Genomic DNA, 17,438 nt, shown 5'->3' on the forward strand with positions numbered 1-17,438 from the left:
GGAAAGAGAGGGAGGGAGAGATCTGCTGCTGGAAGAAGAGTGGGTGCACCTTCCAGGACTTCCGTTAAGAGTGTGGTGAGAGAGACACTCCTGGTGTGTTGGGAGTTGGTTCAAGGGGAAAGGGAGCAAGCTTTGTTTTCCATAGGCACTTAAGAGACTGCTGTGTGTGTGTGAGAGAGAGAGAGTCTCTTTGCCGGCACTCCTAACAAAGGGACTGGTTAATTAAAAACAGCATGCTTGGGAGCCAGGTCAGAACACTTAATACCAAGGCTGGTGTTTGCCCAAAATACCAAATTCCCCAAACCAGAATAGTTCCCTTTGACAACTCACAAAGCCAGAAGAGAACATATAACCAGTAGGATTAATAGATTGTACGAACTAAGCTTTTTACCTTAAATGGGAAGCTTCTAGCTTCAAATATCAGCTGGAGTACGAGCCTGACATTGGAGAAGTCTTAATATTACAGCTCAGGATTGTGTTTCAAGTCTGCAATTGGAGATAAGAATAGAGGCCTCTGTGCTCAGCTCCCGTTTGCTGGTGTTGAAAGGAGTATTATTCGACTTGCCTTAGTGGGGAAGACTGAACGGATGGCTCAGTTTTCCAATTGTAGAAACAAGAAGGGATTTAGCTGGTACTGGAAGGAAACATCAATGATGGGTCTACTGAATGAGTGAGCTGGTTTTCTTCCCATCGGAAATTTAAGAATTTCCAATCGATTAGAATTCCTGGCTCAGGGAATCTTGGAAGGCAAACTGATCCCTTAGTTTGGCATTTGTTAACTTCTATAGGTTTAAGATGCATGAACTTAAACTCCCAGAATTCCCCAGCCAGCAATGCTGGGAGTTGAGGTCCGTGCATCATAAACCTGCCGAGGTTGACAACACTGGTTTAGTTCATACACAACACCCTTGTATCATTACAAACATCTAAAAAGAATGGCTTAAAGAGTACCATTCTCCCCAAAATAAGACACTGTCTTATACTTTTTGCCACCAAAAGAGGCACCAGGTCTTATTTTTGGGAGGGGGGGAATGTCATCCACTAACTCACCTCACTTGCGTACATCGCCCCAAACATCTTTTTTACTATCAGAGGCCTTCAGGAACTTCTTTGACCAGCAAGGCTTTCCTGAAGGCCACTGCAGCCAATAACACGGCTCCAGATCGAGCCGGAGCTCTGTTATTGGCTGCAGAGGCCTTCAGGAAAGCCTTGCCAGCTGCAGAAGAAATGAGCCGAGGTGTGCGAGGCCTGGCTGCAACTATCTGAAGGTAAGTAGTACCCCCTCATCCCCATCCTACCTTAATTTTTACCTGTGCAACCTGGAGTGGGTGGCATCTTAATTAGGGCTTATTTGGGGGGGGGGGGGCTTATATTGAGCACATGGAAAAATCAAGCTAGGACTTACTTCTGGGGTAGGTCGTATTTTTGGGGAAACACAGTAGATGCAAGATGGGTATCAGGAAGGATGAACTATAGACCTTGAACCATTAGCCAGTGGAACAGAGAGCCACATGAAATAGTCTTCACTAAAGATCTTCAAAGACTAGAGAGCCTCCTGCTAGATATGTTCCAGGGGATTCTTCCCCGAGCAGCTGACCTCTAAAGCCTCTTCCAACGATCCTGACTAACCAAAAGATCTCTAGCCAACGAGATCAGGTTGCAAAACTTCCATTTCTCCCTTTTCTCAAGTAAAGCTGAGCGCACTTGCCTCTTTTAAAACAGAGCTTTATTTAGTGTGCTGTCCAACAGGAAATAATTTAAAGCACGCTTCGTATGGGACACCGCTAGCACACTGCCACCCCTCCGCCCGCACTGACCAATAGCCCATGGCGTACAGTATTGTGAGAGGCTACACAAGGCTGTGAGCTCCCACCAAGAGCCACAAGGCTCGAGGAATGAAAAGAAGGGTCTCTTAGTTATCAAATAGATACAGGTCACCCTTTATGGAGCATGATGACTGAAAGACTTTTAGCCCTGGGATTGTGCCCAGCATTGGAAAATAAGATGTGACTGATGTCTTTGCTCCCATTACAGTGCTTAACATTCGTAGGAATCTGAAAATGCATCAAGAGATTTTTTTGGGTGGGGGCTGATTTATAACTGTAGTTAGCCTCCTGTGTCCTCCTCCCTCCCTTTCCAGCCCAACGGAGTCGAGAGGCATGCCTATACAGAAGACTTTCTCTCTCCCCAGGATCAGGAGTGAAGAAAAACCAATTTGTCCTTTGTCTTCTTTCTTCATTGCTTCCTTGGACTTCCTGGAGTTGCTTTTGTAAACAAAGAAAGAAGCCTTCCAGGGCACAACTTCTGGCCCCATCCCAATCTTCTCGTGCATGAGAGCTGGGCTGAAACACCCTTATTGTTTCACCAGTAGCCAGATCTTGTGCCCCCCCGCCACTCTCCCAAAATCGAATTCAGAAAGAACATGGCAGATTGTAGCCCAAGGAGGGGGCTTGACAGAAAATTAGGAGCGGACGAGATGAAATTCTGGAATTCTGGCAGGGAAGAATTCAGGTTTTTATCCATCCTATGGTGTTGGAGAAGATTCTAGCAAGACTGCAAGGAGATCCAATCAGTAAATTCTGAAGGAAATCAACCCTGAATGTTCTTTGGAAGGACAAATAGTGAAGCTGTAGCTCTCTCTTTTTAACAAGGGATTGGACATTCTTTTTGTCTGAAATGGCATAGGGTTTCTTGCTTAAGCAGGGGGTTGGACTAGAAGACCTCCAAAGTCCCTTCCAACTCTGTTTCTCTGATGCTCAAATGCTTTGGCCACCAAAATAGAAGAAAGGTCTTGCTGGAAAAGACCCTGATGTTGGGAAAGATGGAAGGCAAAAGTAGAAGGTGACAGCAGAGGATGAAATAGCAATATCAATAGCACTTAGACCTATATACTGCTAACAGTGCTTTACAGCCCTCTGTAAGCGGTTTACAGAGTCAGCATATTGCCCCCAGTAATCTGGGTCCTCATTTTACCAACCTCAGAAGGACGGAAGGCTGAGTCAACCTTGAGCCTGGTGAGATTCGAACTGCCAAATTGCAGTCAACCAGCAGTCTAGCCTGCAGTACTGCACTCTAACCACCGCACCGCCACAGCTCATCAAGTGGTTAGATAATGTCATCAATGCAATGAACAAGAATTTGGACAAACTCCGGGAGACACCAGAGGAAGTGGAGGGTGGGGCATGGCGTGCTATGGTCCACGAGGTCGCAAAGAGTCAGATGTGATATAGCAACTGAACAGCAACCTCAAATTCATCCTATGGAGAGTCTTAGCCCAACAATACTTGTCCCCTTAACATGGTAAGAATTCTTTTGGATGCTGAACCACAGGGAGCAGATCCGGATCAAGTAACAACTGGCCGAAGAGTGGAATGGCCTCTGTGTTTCTCCAATCTTGGGACAATGGGAGATGAGGGCAGGCAACAGTGGCTCCTGATGCTAGTGATGACTGATGATGAAGTAGCCGAATCCATTTGTGCTTGGAAATCAGTTGTCTCTTTCTCTGCTTTTGAAGGCACTAAGTGGCAACGAAGCTGGAGAGAGAGAGAGAGTCCCCTCTTTTCCGCACCTCTCCTCATGCACTGACCGCCACGGTGCCCTCATTGATCCATGGGCCGGAGGGGGGGTGAGCCAGGGGGTGCCAGCATTAGGGGTCCACAAAGGAAACCATGATGTAGCGGGTGCCCCAAGTGGTGGGCAAACCTTCGTGGTAGTGGGTGAGACGTCCTGGGTGGATCAGGCTCCAGCCCTTGCGTGGAGATTCCACGTTGCAATTGTAGCGGAGAAATCGGCAGCCTCCTCCCTAGGGAACAGAGAGAACCATTTTAGACAGACAAGACCAGGTTCAAATTATTTATAGGCTAAGATTAAGATTACAGCAGTGAGAGTGAGAATGAAAAATTTAAGATTTGAAAAAACAACCCCCAAAAAGAATAGTTTGAAAAGTAATTACAACATTAGGAAGAAACGAGAGGATTACAGAAGAGAGAATCAGAATTAGAGAAAGGGTCAAAAAGGGAAGGGAGAAGAAGAGTGGGAAGAGGGAAAGGAAAAGAAATTATAAAGGACAGACAGGACATAGAGAAACAGGGAAAATGTACCAAGATTAAGGGTATAAGCCTATTTAGAAAACACAGAGATACTGGGTGAAAACTTAATTGAAAGGGGGATTCTGCAAGGGTACATAAGATAGTATTGTTATATTAGAAATAGAAATTAACTTTTAAAATATGAAAAGTGTGATTAAAATGATAGATAAAATACTCATTGTAATGTAATGGAATGTTTAATAAATAAATGAAATAAAGAGAATGAGAGAATGAAACTAGGAAAGGAGGGGAACATTTTAATAATTATAAATGTGTTATAAAAATTTAAGTGAAGAGGAATATGAAAGAAACATGAAAAAATTATGGAAATATTATAAGTATTCCTAGAAGTATGATACCCTATTGAAAAGAAATATTAAAGATGTCAAAGATTATAACTAACATTAATGATAGAGCTGAATTGGAATAGAATAAGTATTTTATTTATTATTGTTATGTATATATATATATATATTTTCTCTTTAAGAATTTAGTGCGTATTTTAAGAATGTACCAAGCAAAATTTGACTGGAAGTTATGTGTTATGTTGAATGTTATAATTTTAAAGGCATAAATTGAAGTTTAAATAAGAATTGAATGGATAAAAATTAAAAGATACAAAGGTGTCATACTCCAATTAGTAACTACAGGGAAAAAATTTGTTTAATGAGAAAAGAAAATATGAAATTGAAACAGGACAGACAAAAGTATAAATATAATGACTAGAAAGACTGAAACTTAGAAAAAGATATATATAATTGAATTTAGAAAGGAATGAGATCATTAAAAGTAAGATTGAGAAAACTAAGGGAAGGGAAAAATTATTGAGAAAATGTTAAAATAGTAATAAGATATGGAATAGAACACAAAGATGAATATGAAATTGAATTTGTATCTATATGGAGAAGTGATAACCCAGTACCACGCTATTCTCAAAAAAAGAAATTTTACTTGTATTATGTTTTGTGAAAACCCAAATAAAATTTTTATTAAAAAAAAAAGATTACAGCAGTGTTCTACTGACTTTAATATAGCCAACATATTAATAAAGCCTGTATCTGTGGACAAAATATCAGAACTATGTTAAAGCTTTAACTTTTAATTAATTAATTTAATTAAATTAACTATGTTAATTTGGATTATCAACTGTTCAGCTTTAAATGGGAGGAGTGTTAAGGTATTGATTTAATAGGTGAACAGCTGCTGTAAGGCTGATGCAATGAGGATGAATCAGCAGAGTTAATGCCACTTTAAGATTGAGGATGGGTCCACAGGGTTTTACCACTTTAAGAAGCTGTTTATATATATGGAGACATGAGAGGGCATACCTCTCTCTCCTTGTGTTCTGTCTCCATTGTAGTTCTCTGTGCAAAGTAAAGAAGATTGATTGATTGCCACATATTTGTCTACCACATATATGTATGTACAGTATATAGCTGTCTTGTATATAAATCACTGTTAAAAGGCAAAGCCTCTGTGTGCTGTGTTGTGCTCCTGGGTTGTATCACAATAGTAGTCATGCTGCAAACACTGACACATTGTGCAAGACTAGGCCCTCTTGAGAGGTCTATCATGCTGGGAAGAATGGAAGAAAGGGAAGAAGACAACCAGCAGCAAGGTAGATGGATGCAATGGCCTTAGGTGCACCATTGGAAGAACCGAAAGATTAAGTTGCAGAGTGACCATCCTGGAGAAGGTCTATCTCTGTAATTGTTAAAGAGTCAATACTGACCCCACGGTCCATCATGCACCCATGGCAAACATAAATGTATGAATGAAGGCAGGTATACATGTCCCGGGATAATGTTGCAGGATCCAATCTGCAACCCACACTACAATGAACAAGGACATACATTCAATTTTGCAGCTACTAAGATTGTTGGACAAGCAGGCACAAAAACAGCCAGGGACATGACTGAAGTCTGGGAAACTTCACCTGTCAACAGGCTGATTTATCACTAGCTTTTCAAGTACTAAGGATGGGAGAGCTTGGTAGCACAAGCGAACAACAGCCAACGACTTACCCCAAATGAACATCTAAAAAGCCATATATAACAGGCACCATATAACTCACACACTGAACACCATATAACACACACACTTCGCTAGCGAGAAGTTCCCTGGAGATGGGCTCCAGCACAAGTCCAAAAGCTCGGAAGACAAAACCTCTGATCCCGGTTACCGACCCAGATTGGATCCTGAAACATAAACTTAGTTTGCGCAATGCGCTAAGTTCAAATCAATTCATCTCAAGAATTGTTGAAACCCTAATTCTATTCTCACTCTCTTCACAGTCCTAAAGCATCCAAGACCAAGTCAAGCACAGGGAACTCCAGCTCTTCACAGAAGACAACCTGTCCTCCAAGAGCACTCACCTCATAATCTATCCCTTTGTGGTTAAGAGCAACATTGATGGTGAAAGTGGAGGAATCATGATGGGGGCGAAGAGAAGGCTGTTCGTCCGGACGGTATCGGACCATGAAGTTCATGATTGCACGAGCCTGAGAACAGGAGATTGGAGTTAGCGCCTTCCTGGTGAAGGCAGGGTAGAGAATGGCACATTGTGTACATACCTGTTCTGACCCAGCTCCCCAAACATGACAAACCCTCTGAAATTAGCTCAAAGATTCCTTTATTAGGAGCATCAGCAGCCCAGGCAAAAAGTTTCTCTCTCATTGCAGGCTAACAAATCCATCTGGCCAGGAGATGAATAGTTGTATGCCACATCTATTCAGCTCCTCCCCCTGCCTTTTATCCCCAGAGCTAGAATGGGGCTTTACTAAAGTGGTGTCTCTTCCTTCCCAAGGATCAGCCCATGGATTTCCACTGCTCTCCTCTCCTCTGCCTTTGGCACATCCACGCATCAGGCACTGGACCCAGCTCTTCCTCTTCTTCCTCATCAGCCACCTTCAGACCTGGGGGCTGTTGACTCTCCATCCAAGGGCTGATGAACAGCCCAGGCTCTGCCTCTGTCTCTCTTTCTCTGCCAGCTCCATTCCCTCTTTCCCCTCGGGGCTCTCAGGTTGCCTTGATGCTGGCCCTGACTCTCACACCTCCTCATCTGAATTAGTCGCTACCTGCCTAAATGGTGCAATCATATTCACTGCAGGTACAGCATGCCCAAGTTGTTTTCTTGCCACTGGCAGATCTCAAAAATCTAAGTGGACAGTAAAGAGTAGATGACAGCACCAGGCTGACTTTTTTGTTTTTAAAGCTAAGCAGGGTTAGATCTGGTCAGTCCTTGGGAGACAGACAATTAGACTGGGCAGTGAAAAAAAACATTCCACTGGAAGTCAATGACTACTCACTGTCATATTCTTTACCTGAAAATTTGAATGTTACCCTATCCTTTCCAGGAACTGAACATATTTATTTCATGCATACACATACCATATCTCTATTTTTTAAACAACCTTTCCAACATTGGTGGACTTTATTTACAGGGGTTTTGATTTATAAGAGTCTGTAGCACTTTTCCCCCCCATAAACAAATTTTATGAAAAGGCATCTGTGTATTTGATGAAACGAACTGTAGCCCACCAAAACTTTACGCTATTAAATAAAATGCGTTCATTCAAAAACTGAAGTTTCCCATAAGAGCCCCACCATACCAAAACACGGAATAGTTTTGTGTCTAGTCCATTCTGGGTAATAAAAATAATACCCAAAGGAAACAGATGTGGCCAATTGTGAAAAGGACACAGAACTTTTTAGGAGAAGAAACTTAAATCTGATCTTTATAAAATCAGTTGAGTTTTTACAGCCCAACTGATACTGATTTAGCCCATTTAGTGGAGTGAGGGGTTATTGCACATTACATTTAACCATAAATAAGTCAGAACTATTGTACTCACCCAATGCTACTTCCCCCCCAATAAACCCCAAAACAAAGTATAAACTAAGTTTTATAGCACCACGAAGACTTATATACTGCTTTACAACCCCTTCTAAGCAGTTTACAGTCAGCCTATTGCCCCCAACAATCTGGATCCTCATTTTATCCACCTCAGAAGGACAGAAGGCTGAGTCAACCTTGAGCCTGATGGGATTTGAACTGCCAAATTGTAGGCAGCTGGCAGTCAGCAGAAGTAGCCTGCAATACTGCACTCTACTGTGCCACTGTGGCATGTAAATCTAGCTGCTAAATTTGAATCTGACTAGGGATGATCGTTTAGATGGTCTTTTGGTTACAACTCTTGTTCAGCAACTAGTCAAACATGTGATAACCTGGAATGAAAGGAACTTACAACCAGTCCTTAGAGTTCCAGCTTTGTAGCGATCCTGCGATTGCAATGTCTGATGTACCCTGCCGGCTTCCCATAAGCAAAGTCAATGGGTAAGCCAGCAGGAAATCAGAAGTGGCAGTCGCATAAGATCTTCAACCACCCTAGTAATCCTCACTTAATGGCAACAACTGGGGCGACTGGAAGCAGCGTCATTAACTGACACAGTCATGTGACAAATGGGGGGGAGGGGGAGAAGCAACCGTTACGGCCCTAATTATGTTGTAGAAATGGCAAAAGACATCCTGTAGGACTCTCTGCTTTCTCCACCTTCACTCGGCTCCCAATAACCTTCAGACACGCTGCTATTACCTTGGTGTGGTAGCCTGGATAGAACTTTTCTGTGACTGGTGCAATGTAGTCCTGCAAGAACTGCAGCCATTCCTTCTCAAAGCCGATTTGGTTCATGTGAATGTCAACAGTGGGGACGTTCTCATAGCCGCCAACCAGTCGAGTGTCCTAGATGGGAGGTACGGAACGAGAAGAATTGTGATCGGATGTGAAAATAAGCTAGCGAGACAGAAGGAAGAGCAGTAGCCTAGACCAGGGGTGTCAAACACAAGGCCCAGGAGCCCATGGTGTAGTTGGATCTGGCTGGTGGGGCCATCCTGGAAAATGTAAGGGGCTGGCTTGCGTGGCTTCGGCCCGGTCTACTCAGTGCAAGGAGGAAACATGCCAGCTGTTTGGGGAGTGGCGTCAAGCTGGTCACGCACATCCAATTGGCCACACCCACCCGGTCAACCACACCCTCCTCTCCTGTGGTCAATCATAGCCTTGATGCTGTTGTCAATGAAATTGAGTTTGACACCCCTGACTTAGACGGTGGTCAGATAAGGCACCAGCCCCCAAACTTTTGGGTACCAGGGACTAGTTCCGAGGAGAGTGGAACAGAAGAGGTTTTGCATGCTGCCTGAATCCCAGAGATGATGCTTTGCTTGTTTGCATGGCCAAGTTTCTGGCATGCCACGGCCCAGTGTCACTGTATGGACCACGGATTGGGAACCCCGGGATAAAGGAAATCTGAGTCCAGAGCAGGAGTGGCTGTGGAGAAAGTATCTCAGTGCTGATCCTCCCTAGTTCTCTGGAGTGTAAAGGCGGGGGAAGAGGAAGCACTTTCAAACTTGGTTACTTTCACCTTACAATAAAAGTAATCGTCTTGACTTGCCTCGCAAGCAGACAACAGAAACAGGGAGATTGGTGGTGGATTTGGAATGCAAGAGAGGGAATTATGGAACGTCGCCTGGCAACATCCCGATCCCCCAGGTTAAAGATCATATCCCAAAACAAGTTGACTGCAATTGATTGGTGGCAATAAGCAGTGGGTGGCCCAGGGGAGAAAAGAGGATTTTAACTACGCTACTTCATGCAAAAACTTCAGAACTGGCTTCATTTCTTCTGTCCCTACATGAATTTATCAGTAAAGTTATACTCTTGGCAAAATAAAATCCTACGAGTTTCTTTTGCTGCATATCCCAATGTGATGGTTGATAGTAATATTATATTCATGATTTCAGTCAGGTCTCTTAGACTATCCCAAAGGGTTGGGAAGAGGAACATCATGCGAAAAATGGAAGACCTTTTAAGAAGATTGTTCAGGAACTAGGCCAAGCCAGTTTTCTACAAATGATTCACCTTCAGACTGGGAAACTGATGGATTCTTTTTCATTTGTGTGCCTCAACACATTAAGGTCACCAGGTTAAGTATGGTCTTCCTGTCTTGTAAGTAAGAAATTCCATAAATTATGGAGCCTGTCCTTTTATCTCTTCTGACTCTTTTTCCAATCTCCATATTGTGGGGTGTGGATAAGATGTGGGCTTGGAGGCACCCCAAATCCAGTGTTCCTCCTTCCCCATATCATAGTCCATTTTATGCACCTTGTCTATAGGATGAAAAGGGCCAAAAATTATCATGGCCATGACTGAGTTTGTGAAGCACAACTCTTGTTTTACTTCCAACACACAGGAAAGAAGACTAGTCACCATTTTGATTTCTTTTGATCCTTCTGTGAACTGCCCTACTCCTCAATAATACCTTGTTTTAACATTCAGCGTTCCAATTGTTTTTTTTCTAAGGTCCCTCGTGATTTTACAAGTCTTCTTTGACCCTCTTCCCAACTCTCCCCATTTCCAAATTAAGCAACCTGAAGGATCACCTTGGTGGAGGAAAAAAGGCTAAGGTGGTCCCACCTCATGTTTTCCTCCAGACCACTGGCCGAAGTGTTCCACCTCTTCCACCAGATCGTCGCACATCTGATCGGTGAACACCGGAAACCAGTAAACATCAGGGCAAGGCTACCAACAGGAAGAAGAAACAGTGAGCCCAGGAAGTTTGAAAGGGCCAAATCAACAACTCAAGAGGATCAGGGAAAAGAGACATAAATCACCTGTTCAAAAAATTCTCCCTCAAGAACGCGCGAGTAGTTCTCATGGATATATTTCTCCTGCCAGTCCTGTCCAGGAAGAAAAGGAACAAACTAAAAAACAAAGTAATCTAAGTTATCAGAACCTGATCTAATGTGTATCAGGCAATCCAGTCCTGGAATAAACATTTCTGCAAAAATGTTCATATCTCCTCAAACATTTTCAGATACTCTGAGACTACAATTCCCAGAATTCTCCAGAGGGCCTTGGGCATTGTGGGAAGCTCAAAGGACTGCTACCCAGGAAGTACATGTGGATTTCTCATAATGCCCTGCAAACTGCAAAGGTAGTTCCACCAGCATACAATTTCTCACCCCTCCAAAGAAGTCCTCCCTGTGATGTCTCCCTTGGACGACTCCTACGGCTCTTTCTTGAAGGCCAGCTTGAGGGACAATGAGCTCATTCTTGGCACATCAGGAACCAGAGTTAATTACTGACCCTGAACAACAACTAACCCTGAATGGATGGCAGAAAAAGAATTACAGGCTTTGGCTGGGGACAGCTTGCAGGCTAGTGAAGAGGAGTGGGAGGAGGTGTCTGCCCTGATGGATCTCAAAACACACAGGGCAGAGAAACTAGGAGGTCTACCAGATTGCTCGAGAGAAGGCCCTGCCCCTCTTCATGGGCTGCACAGGGAAGCTATTTAGCATGGCAGGCTGAGGGTGGCCTGCTGAGAAAGATGTGATTGGGGGTCGTGGCTGTGTGTTCATGTTTCCTGCTTGAGAGTTTTGAGACTCTGAACTTCTATAACCCATGAGATAATGTGGTCTTAAAGACTTTCAATTTTTGCCTGGAGGCTTTGTGTACGTTTATGGGACTTATTGTTTGAGCAGTTTGCTATTTGTTTTATGGACTAATTGGCCTTTTTCTGAGGGATTAATCTGGGTTTGCTTGTGAATGGCTTTGTTTGGAACAGTTCTAAATCCGCGGGAAGAGAACTGCTGAGGAATACTAATAAAACTCTCCATAAACCACACCAACTTGTCTGTGGGAGGGATTGACACTCCCAGATCTAGGCGCAGGGCTGGATGAAGGAGATTGAGAGAGAAAAGGACCCCATCCTGTGCAACTGGGCACGCTCACCAAAGGATTTTCAGAAATCTGCCAGAGCTCAGGATGTAGGCGGGAGATGTTGTATCTAGTGCTGGAAATAAGGCGTCCAAAATCATCCCGGTTACTAATATGGAGAAAGATGCCCTGTAAAGAAGAGGAAGAGCCAAATTTAGGCCAAATTTGCAGTCTTGGGATACCAAGCACTCACATGCCAGCGATACCAAAAATGTTCGAAATAAATATAAGTAATATAAATATAAATATACACAAATATCTTTCACAAATGTCATGTGCTTGTTCTGATTTTTAGAAAAAATCTTAGAGCAACATTTCTCAACTTCGATAACTTTGAGAAGTGTGGACTTCAAGGTTGGCTGAGGAATTCTGGGAGTTGAAACCCACAAAAGAAATTCTTAAAGTTATCAAGGTTAATAAATATCTCTTTAGAGTATATTTTGGTCTGAAGGAAATTTCTACTCCTTAAGAATATGTCAAAACAGTCCCTGGGGAAAATAAAGGTAAATTGCTTATAAAACTACTATTTATAAAAAATTATACTAAATCCAAACTACTTCTTTTAACAATAGTAATTGGGAGCAGAGGTTCCATTGCTAAGCAATGCTGTCGTAAAGTGAAGCATCACATGACCACATCTCTTAGTGAAGGCAATCTCATCAGTCGAATCTGCCATTGTTAAGCAAGGACCGTGGATTGTTAAGCAAGGACCTCCCTGCAACTTTCTGCTGGCTCCCAACTAGTCAATGGAGAAGCCAGCAGGAAGTCCCAGGTCCCAGACAGGCTCACCAACAGACTACTAGACAGGTAAGTGGTTGCTGCAGCACAGTGCAAGTGTGGTAGGGCGGTGGGGGGGTGGGGGGGTTGCTGTCAGGTAAGGAGGGAGGTGCTGCAGGTGCCAGGCTCTTTGGAAGAAAAAGAGGCAGGATTGCCAGCAATTTACCGGAGAGACGTGTGACCTTCTTTGCTGGCTTCCCCAATGACTTTGTGCGAAGTCATCAGGGCAGGTCATGATTGGTGATCACATGATCATGGCACAATGCAAGCATCGTTAAAAGTTGGCTGTCAAATGTCCAGACTGTTTCCTGAATTTTGAAGACCGGTCCAAACTACAGGTAGTCCTTGACTTATGACCTCAATTGAGCCCAAAATGCTAAGCAACACATATGTTAAGTGAGTTTTACCCCATTTTACAACCACTTAAGGGTGGTTAAGTGAATCACTACAGTTGTTAAGTTAGTCACACAGTGGTTAAGTGAATCTGGCTTCCCTGTTTACTTTGCTTGTCAGATAGTCGCAAATAGGGATCACTGCAACCGTCATAAATATGAACCAACTGCCGAGCGACCAAATTTTGAATGTGTGGCCATGGGGATGCTGCAACAGTTGTAAGTGTGAAAAACCTACATCACTTTTTTCATTGCCATTTGTTGTGACCCGCCAGCAGCCAGCAGAGCTGGCAGCAGACTCAGACAGTGAGGAGGTTGGGGAAGAACATGGGCCAGTCTGGGAGTCTGGGGAAGGTTCCAACAAATGCTCTGCATCGGAGGCAGAGATGGGGCCAGGGCTGTCTGACAGTTATCAGCTGCCTTCAGAGTCAGTGATCATTGGGACAAGAACAATTGGAGCCTGTTCCTGATGTGCTCATGCGCAGAGCTGCCAGGAGAAGGGAATAGTTAAGGAACAAGGGTTGACTCAGGAGTAAAGGCTCAGGTGGACGGTGAATGGCCCCTCCCACAGGGAATAAAGAGGAGTGAAAGGGGAGTGGAGTTTGCAGGAGGCAATTAGTTCAATTCATTAGAGTGAAGTTCTGTTCCTGACTTCTTGCCAAGAATTGCTGCTGCAGCATGGCATTTGGAAGATATCGGCCTGGCAACTCTCCAAGCCTGTAGTTGTGAAATCTCATGAAAGACTGTTTGCCGGGACTTTGCTGGAGAGGAATTCACTTTAACCTAAATAAAAGGGGTTTTGATCGGGACGAGGAGTCTGCTTCATGATCTTGGGAAAGCTAGGTCAGAACAACGTTGTAACCTTGAACAGTTGTTCAACAAACAGTTTTAAGTTGAGGACTATGACATTTAGCACCCTCCCAACTTTGAACAGTTGCTGAAACTTTGGTTCTCAACTGAAGACTTCTGTAATAGACTTACAGTATCAATATAAAATACAAAAAACAACTTAAGAACTTTACTCTTTGGGATGAACAGCCTGTGAGGACACTAAAATTCTCACCTTCTCCCGCACACTTTTACAAAAGGCCATGTCCGGATCCGTGTCCTCCAAGGTGAAAATATTGCGTTGGGGCAACTCCTGCCTTAAGATCTCCCCTTTCAACAGGTAGGCCTGAGAGATATAGGGCACGTTCCACACCCCACTGCAATAGGGGGGAAAAACACCATGAGAATCCGCAGAACCACAAGCAAGGCAGCAGTATGGGGATTGGAAAATTAAAGAGAAAAGAAAAAGAAAAGCATTTCCTTTTTCAGATTATGCCAAGGAGTATTCAGTCCGAAATTCCAGATGCAACAAGGCTTCTTGGAAGACCACAGGGAGGGAGATTGATGGAAGCCATCTCCTTCTCTTGCCTCCCAAGAAGATATGATAGTTAAGATAAAATAAGATAAGGTGAGGTGAGGTGAGGTGAGGTAAGATAAGAAGATAAGATGGATAAGGTAAGGTAAGGTAAGATGAGAAGATAAGGTAAGGTAAAGTAAGGTTGTATTTCAGAGATGGGATTCAGCAGGTTCTGACCAGTTTTGGAGAACTGGTAGTGGAAATTTTGAGTAGTTAGGAGAACCAGCCAATACCACCTCTGACTGGCCCCACCCTCATCTATTCTCTGCCTCCAAAGTCCCAGCTGATCAGCTGGGCCTTCTTTTGTTGCCCTGCACAGGAGAACAGAGCTGGAAAGAAGGTTAGTGGAGTGGGGAGGGAATGGGGATTTTGCAGTATCCTTCTCCTGCCATGCCCACCAAGCCATGCCCACCAAGCCACGCCATGCCCACAGAACTGGTAATAAAAATTTTTTAATCCCACCAATGGTAAGATACCTTTACAATTGAAGAGTAGCAATAGCACTTAGACTTATATACTGCTTCACAGTGCTTTTACAGTTCTCTCTAACTGGTTTACAGAGTCAGGCTATTGCCCCCAACAATCTCTTATTTTACCCACCTTGGAAGGATGGCAGGCTGAGTCAAGAAGGGGACTCTCCCTAGTTTATTGGTATGTAAAGGAGACAGTGGGAGATTTGTACTTTCAGAGTTGTGAGATTCTAATAATTAGCCTCACAATAAAGCAGAATTTGGTTATCTTTCTTGTCTGGTGTACATGGGAAAACAGATACATCTAGCTGACTTGTAGAAGTCTTGAGCTGTACAAAAGCCCATCCAACCATCCAACTGTTTAAAATTCCTACTTACATTCTCTTGCCTTGCACCAATTCCACGTAGTCCTCTGACCGGGCGTAATATTCATCAGGACTCAGGGCGCCCCAAAAGTTGGACCAAAGCTTGCCATACCGAGACACCATGGGAGCAATCACATACCTGGATGGTGCAGAGGAGTAATATAGAAATCAGGAGTGCAAAAGCCAGTGGGTGGGAAGAGAAGTGATATGGCCTGCATCTAGGCTAAGAGCTTGGGTGGGTATGGGAATGACTGCTTACTTGTTCTCCTGCATAAGTATCTGCAGGATTTCGGGATTTGTCATCACCACGTCAGCATCAAGGCTGAAGTAATAGTCGCAGGTGGGATCCTGTCGGCACAGATCCCTGGAATGCAAAAAAGGAAGGAAGGAAGGAAGGAAGGAAGGAAGGAAGGAAGGAAGGAAGGAAGGAAGGAAGGAAGGAAGGAAGGAAGGAAAGACAGACAGAAAGAAAGAAAGAAAGAAAGAAAGAAAGAAAGAAAGAAAGAAAGAAAGAAAGAAAGAAAGAAAGAAAGAAAGAAAGAATGGATTAGAACTGTGTTTCTCAAACTTGCCAGCTTTAAGACTGGTGGACTTAAAGATGGCAGGCTAGCTGGGGAATTTGGGGAGTTGAAGTTCACCCATCTTAAAATGGCCAAGGTCAAAAACCACTGGATTAAAATGTTGATGCTTTGCTGACCATTTCTCTCTGCTAACCAAACACAGGAGACCATGTACAGGTGGCCCTCGACTTACGACAACAATCGAGCCCAAAATTTATGTAGCTAAGTGAGACATTTCTTCAGTGAATTTTGCCCCATTTTATGACCTTTCTTGCCATCATTGTTAAGTGAATCACTGCAGTTGTTAAATTAGTGACATGGTTGTTAAAGTTAAATCTAGTGTCCCCAACTGACTTTGCTTATTGGGAAGATCACAAAGGGGATCACATTTCAACCCCGGGATATTGCAACCGTCATAAATATGAAACAGTTGCTGAGCATCTGAATTTTGATCAGAAGACCATAGGGATGCTGCCATGGTTGTAAGTGTGAAAAATGGTTGTGAGTTACTTTTCTTCAGTGCTGTTGTAACTTTGAATGATCACAAAACAAATTGTTGTAAGTCAAGGACTACTTGCAGTTGTTATCTGCAACCTCAATAGACCCATCTCACTGATGAAGTAAGTTAGTGACATCTGGACTCCTTTGTTTTTCCCCAGGAAGTGGGGGGCTACAAAGGCAGATGAAATCGGTCAAAATATTGAGAAAAACACTGAACACATGGAAATGTCTTCAGTTCTCGACTTGGCTTACTTTAGCCCTTGAAAATGCTTTGGTCTTCTCTCCTCACCATCTCAAAAAGCTCTTTTGTCTTTCAAAAGACTGTAGGCGCACGAAAAGTGGGTTAAGAGTTAAATCTAGCTAGCAGGAACCAGCAGTTCTCAGACTAGACAGAACCATTATGTAAATATGGAGCAGGTCTCAAGCATGAGAATACAATGGCATTTTTGTTTTTGGGGGGCTTACAGGGAATAGAAGAGTAGCATTTAAATCCTGGAGTAGACAAGTATCTCAGACTTGATTTTTATTCTCAGGTTTAGGCAGATGTTCCCCACTCATATGGCTTTTATTGTGTTAGGAACACAATCACTTCTCAAGGAGTGGTGTGGTGGCCTAGAGGTGGAGCTCTTGCCTCAGAATCAGGAGGCTATGAGTTCGATCCTAGGTAGAGGCAGATATTTTTCTCTCTCTAGGCACAATGAGAATATATCTGCTCAACAAAATTCCACACGGGCAACAGGAAGGGCATCTGGCCAGTAAATATTCTACTAGGTCCATTCAGTTGCCCAGACTCCATCCCGCAAGAGATTATTGTTAAAAGAAGATGATGAATACAGCCACTTATCAACATGTGTTAATTCTGGGGACTTCTGGAGGGAAAAAACATCTGCAGAATCACAATTCATTGCTATGTCGCACCTGAAATCTGGGAATAATCAAAACGGCATACTTGAAAGGTAGCGCTTAGTAGCCACAAGCAAAGCTTTCCTGGTTGAATTTCTGCTGGCCGTGTATGGGGCAGGGGGATATGATGCCAGCTCTATTGAAAATGTGCCTTGGCATCTCTGCTTTTGCTTATGGCATGCTGTTCTCCTCCCCATTAGACACA

The 17,438-nt window shown here is 43.5% G+C and overlaps 1 protein-coding gene across 1 annotated transcript in view; it reads right to left on the reverse strand.

The window, feature by feature from the left end:
• Positions 1-1,708: 1,708 nt before the first annotated feature.
• Positions 1,709-17,438, reverse strand: part of PLOD3 (procollagen-lysine,2-oxoglutarate 5-dioxygenase 3) — a 51,810-nt gene continuing 36,080 nt past the window's right edge. Inside the window, exons 11-19 of the mRNA XM_087915909.1 lie at positions 15,529-15,633; positions 15,283-15,408; positions 14,093-14,234; positions 11,876-11,989; positions 10,756-10,821; positions 10,559-10,663; positions 8,684-8,830; positions 6,464-6,589; positions 1,709-3,802 (exon numbers count right to left, since the gene is read on the reverse strand). Of these exons, the coding sequence (XP_087772035.1) occupies positions 3,647-3,802; positions 6,464-6,589; positions 8,684-8,830; positions 10,559-10,663; positions 10,756-10,821; positions 11,876-11,989; positions 14,093-14,234; positions 15,283-15,408; positions 15,529-15,633 (1,087 nt within the window). The 3' untranslated portion in view covers positions 1,709-3,646. The remainder of the gene's footprint in view (positions 3,803-6,463; positions 6,590-8,683; positions 8,831-10,558; positions 10,664-10,755; positions 10,822-11,875; positions 11,990-14,092; positions 14,235-15,282; positions 15,409-15,528; positions 15,634-17,438) is intronic.

This window comes from Pseudonaja textilis, chromosome Z (genome assembly GCF_049901715.1).
Source record: "Pseudonaja textilis isolate UNSWEBS1 chromosome Z, rPseTex1.2, whole genome shotgun sequence".
NCBI lineage: Eukaryota > Metazoa > Chordata > Lepidosauria > Squamata > Elapidae > Pseudonaja > Pseudonaja textilis.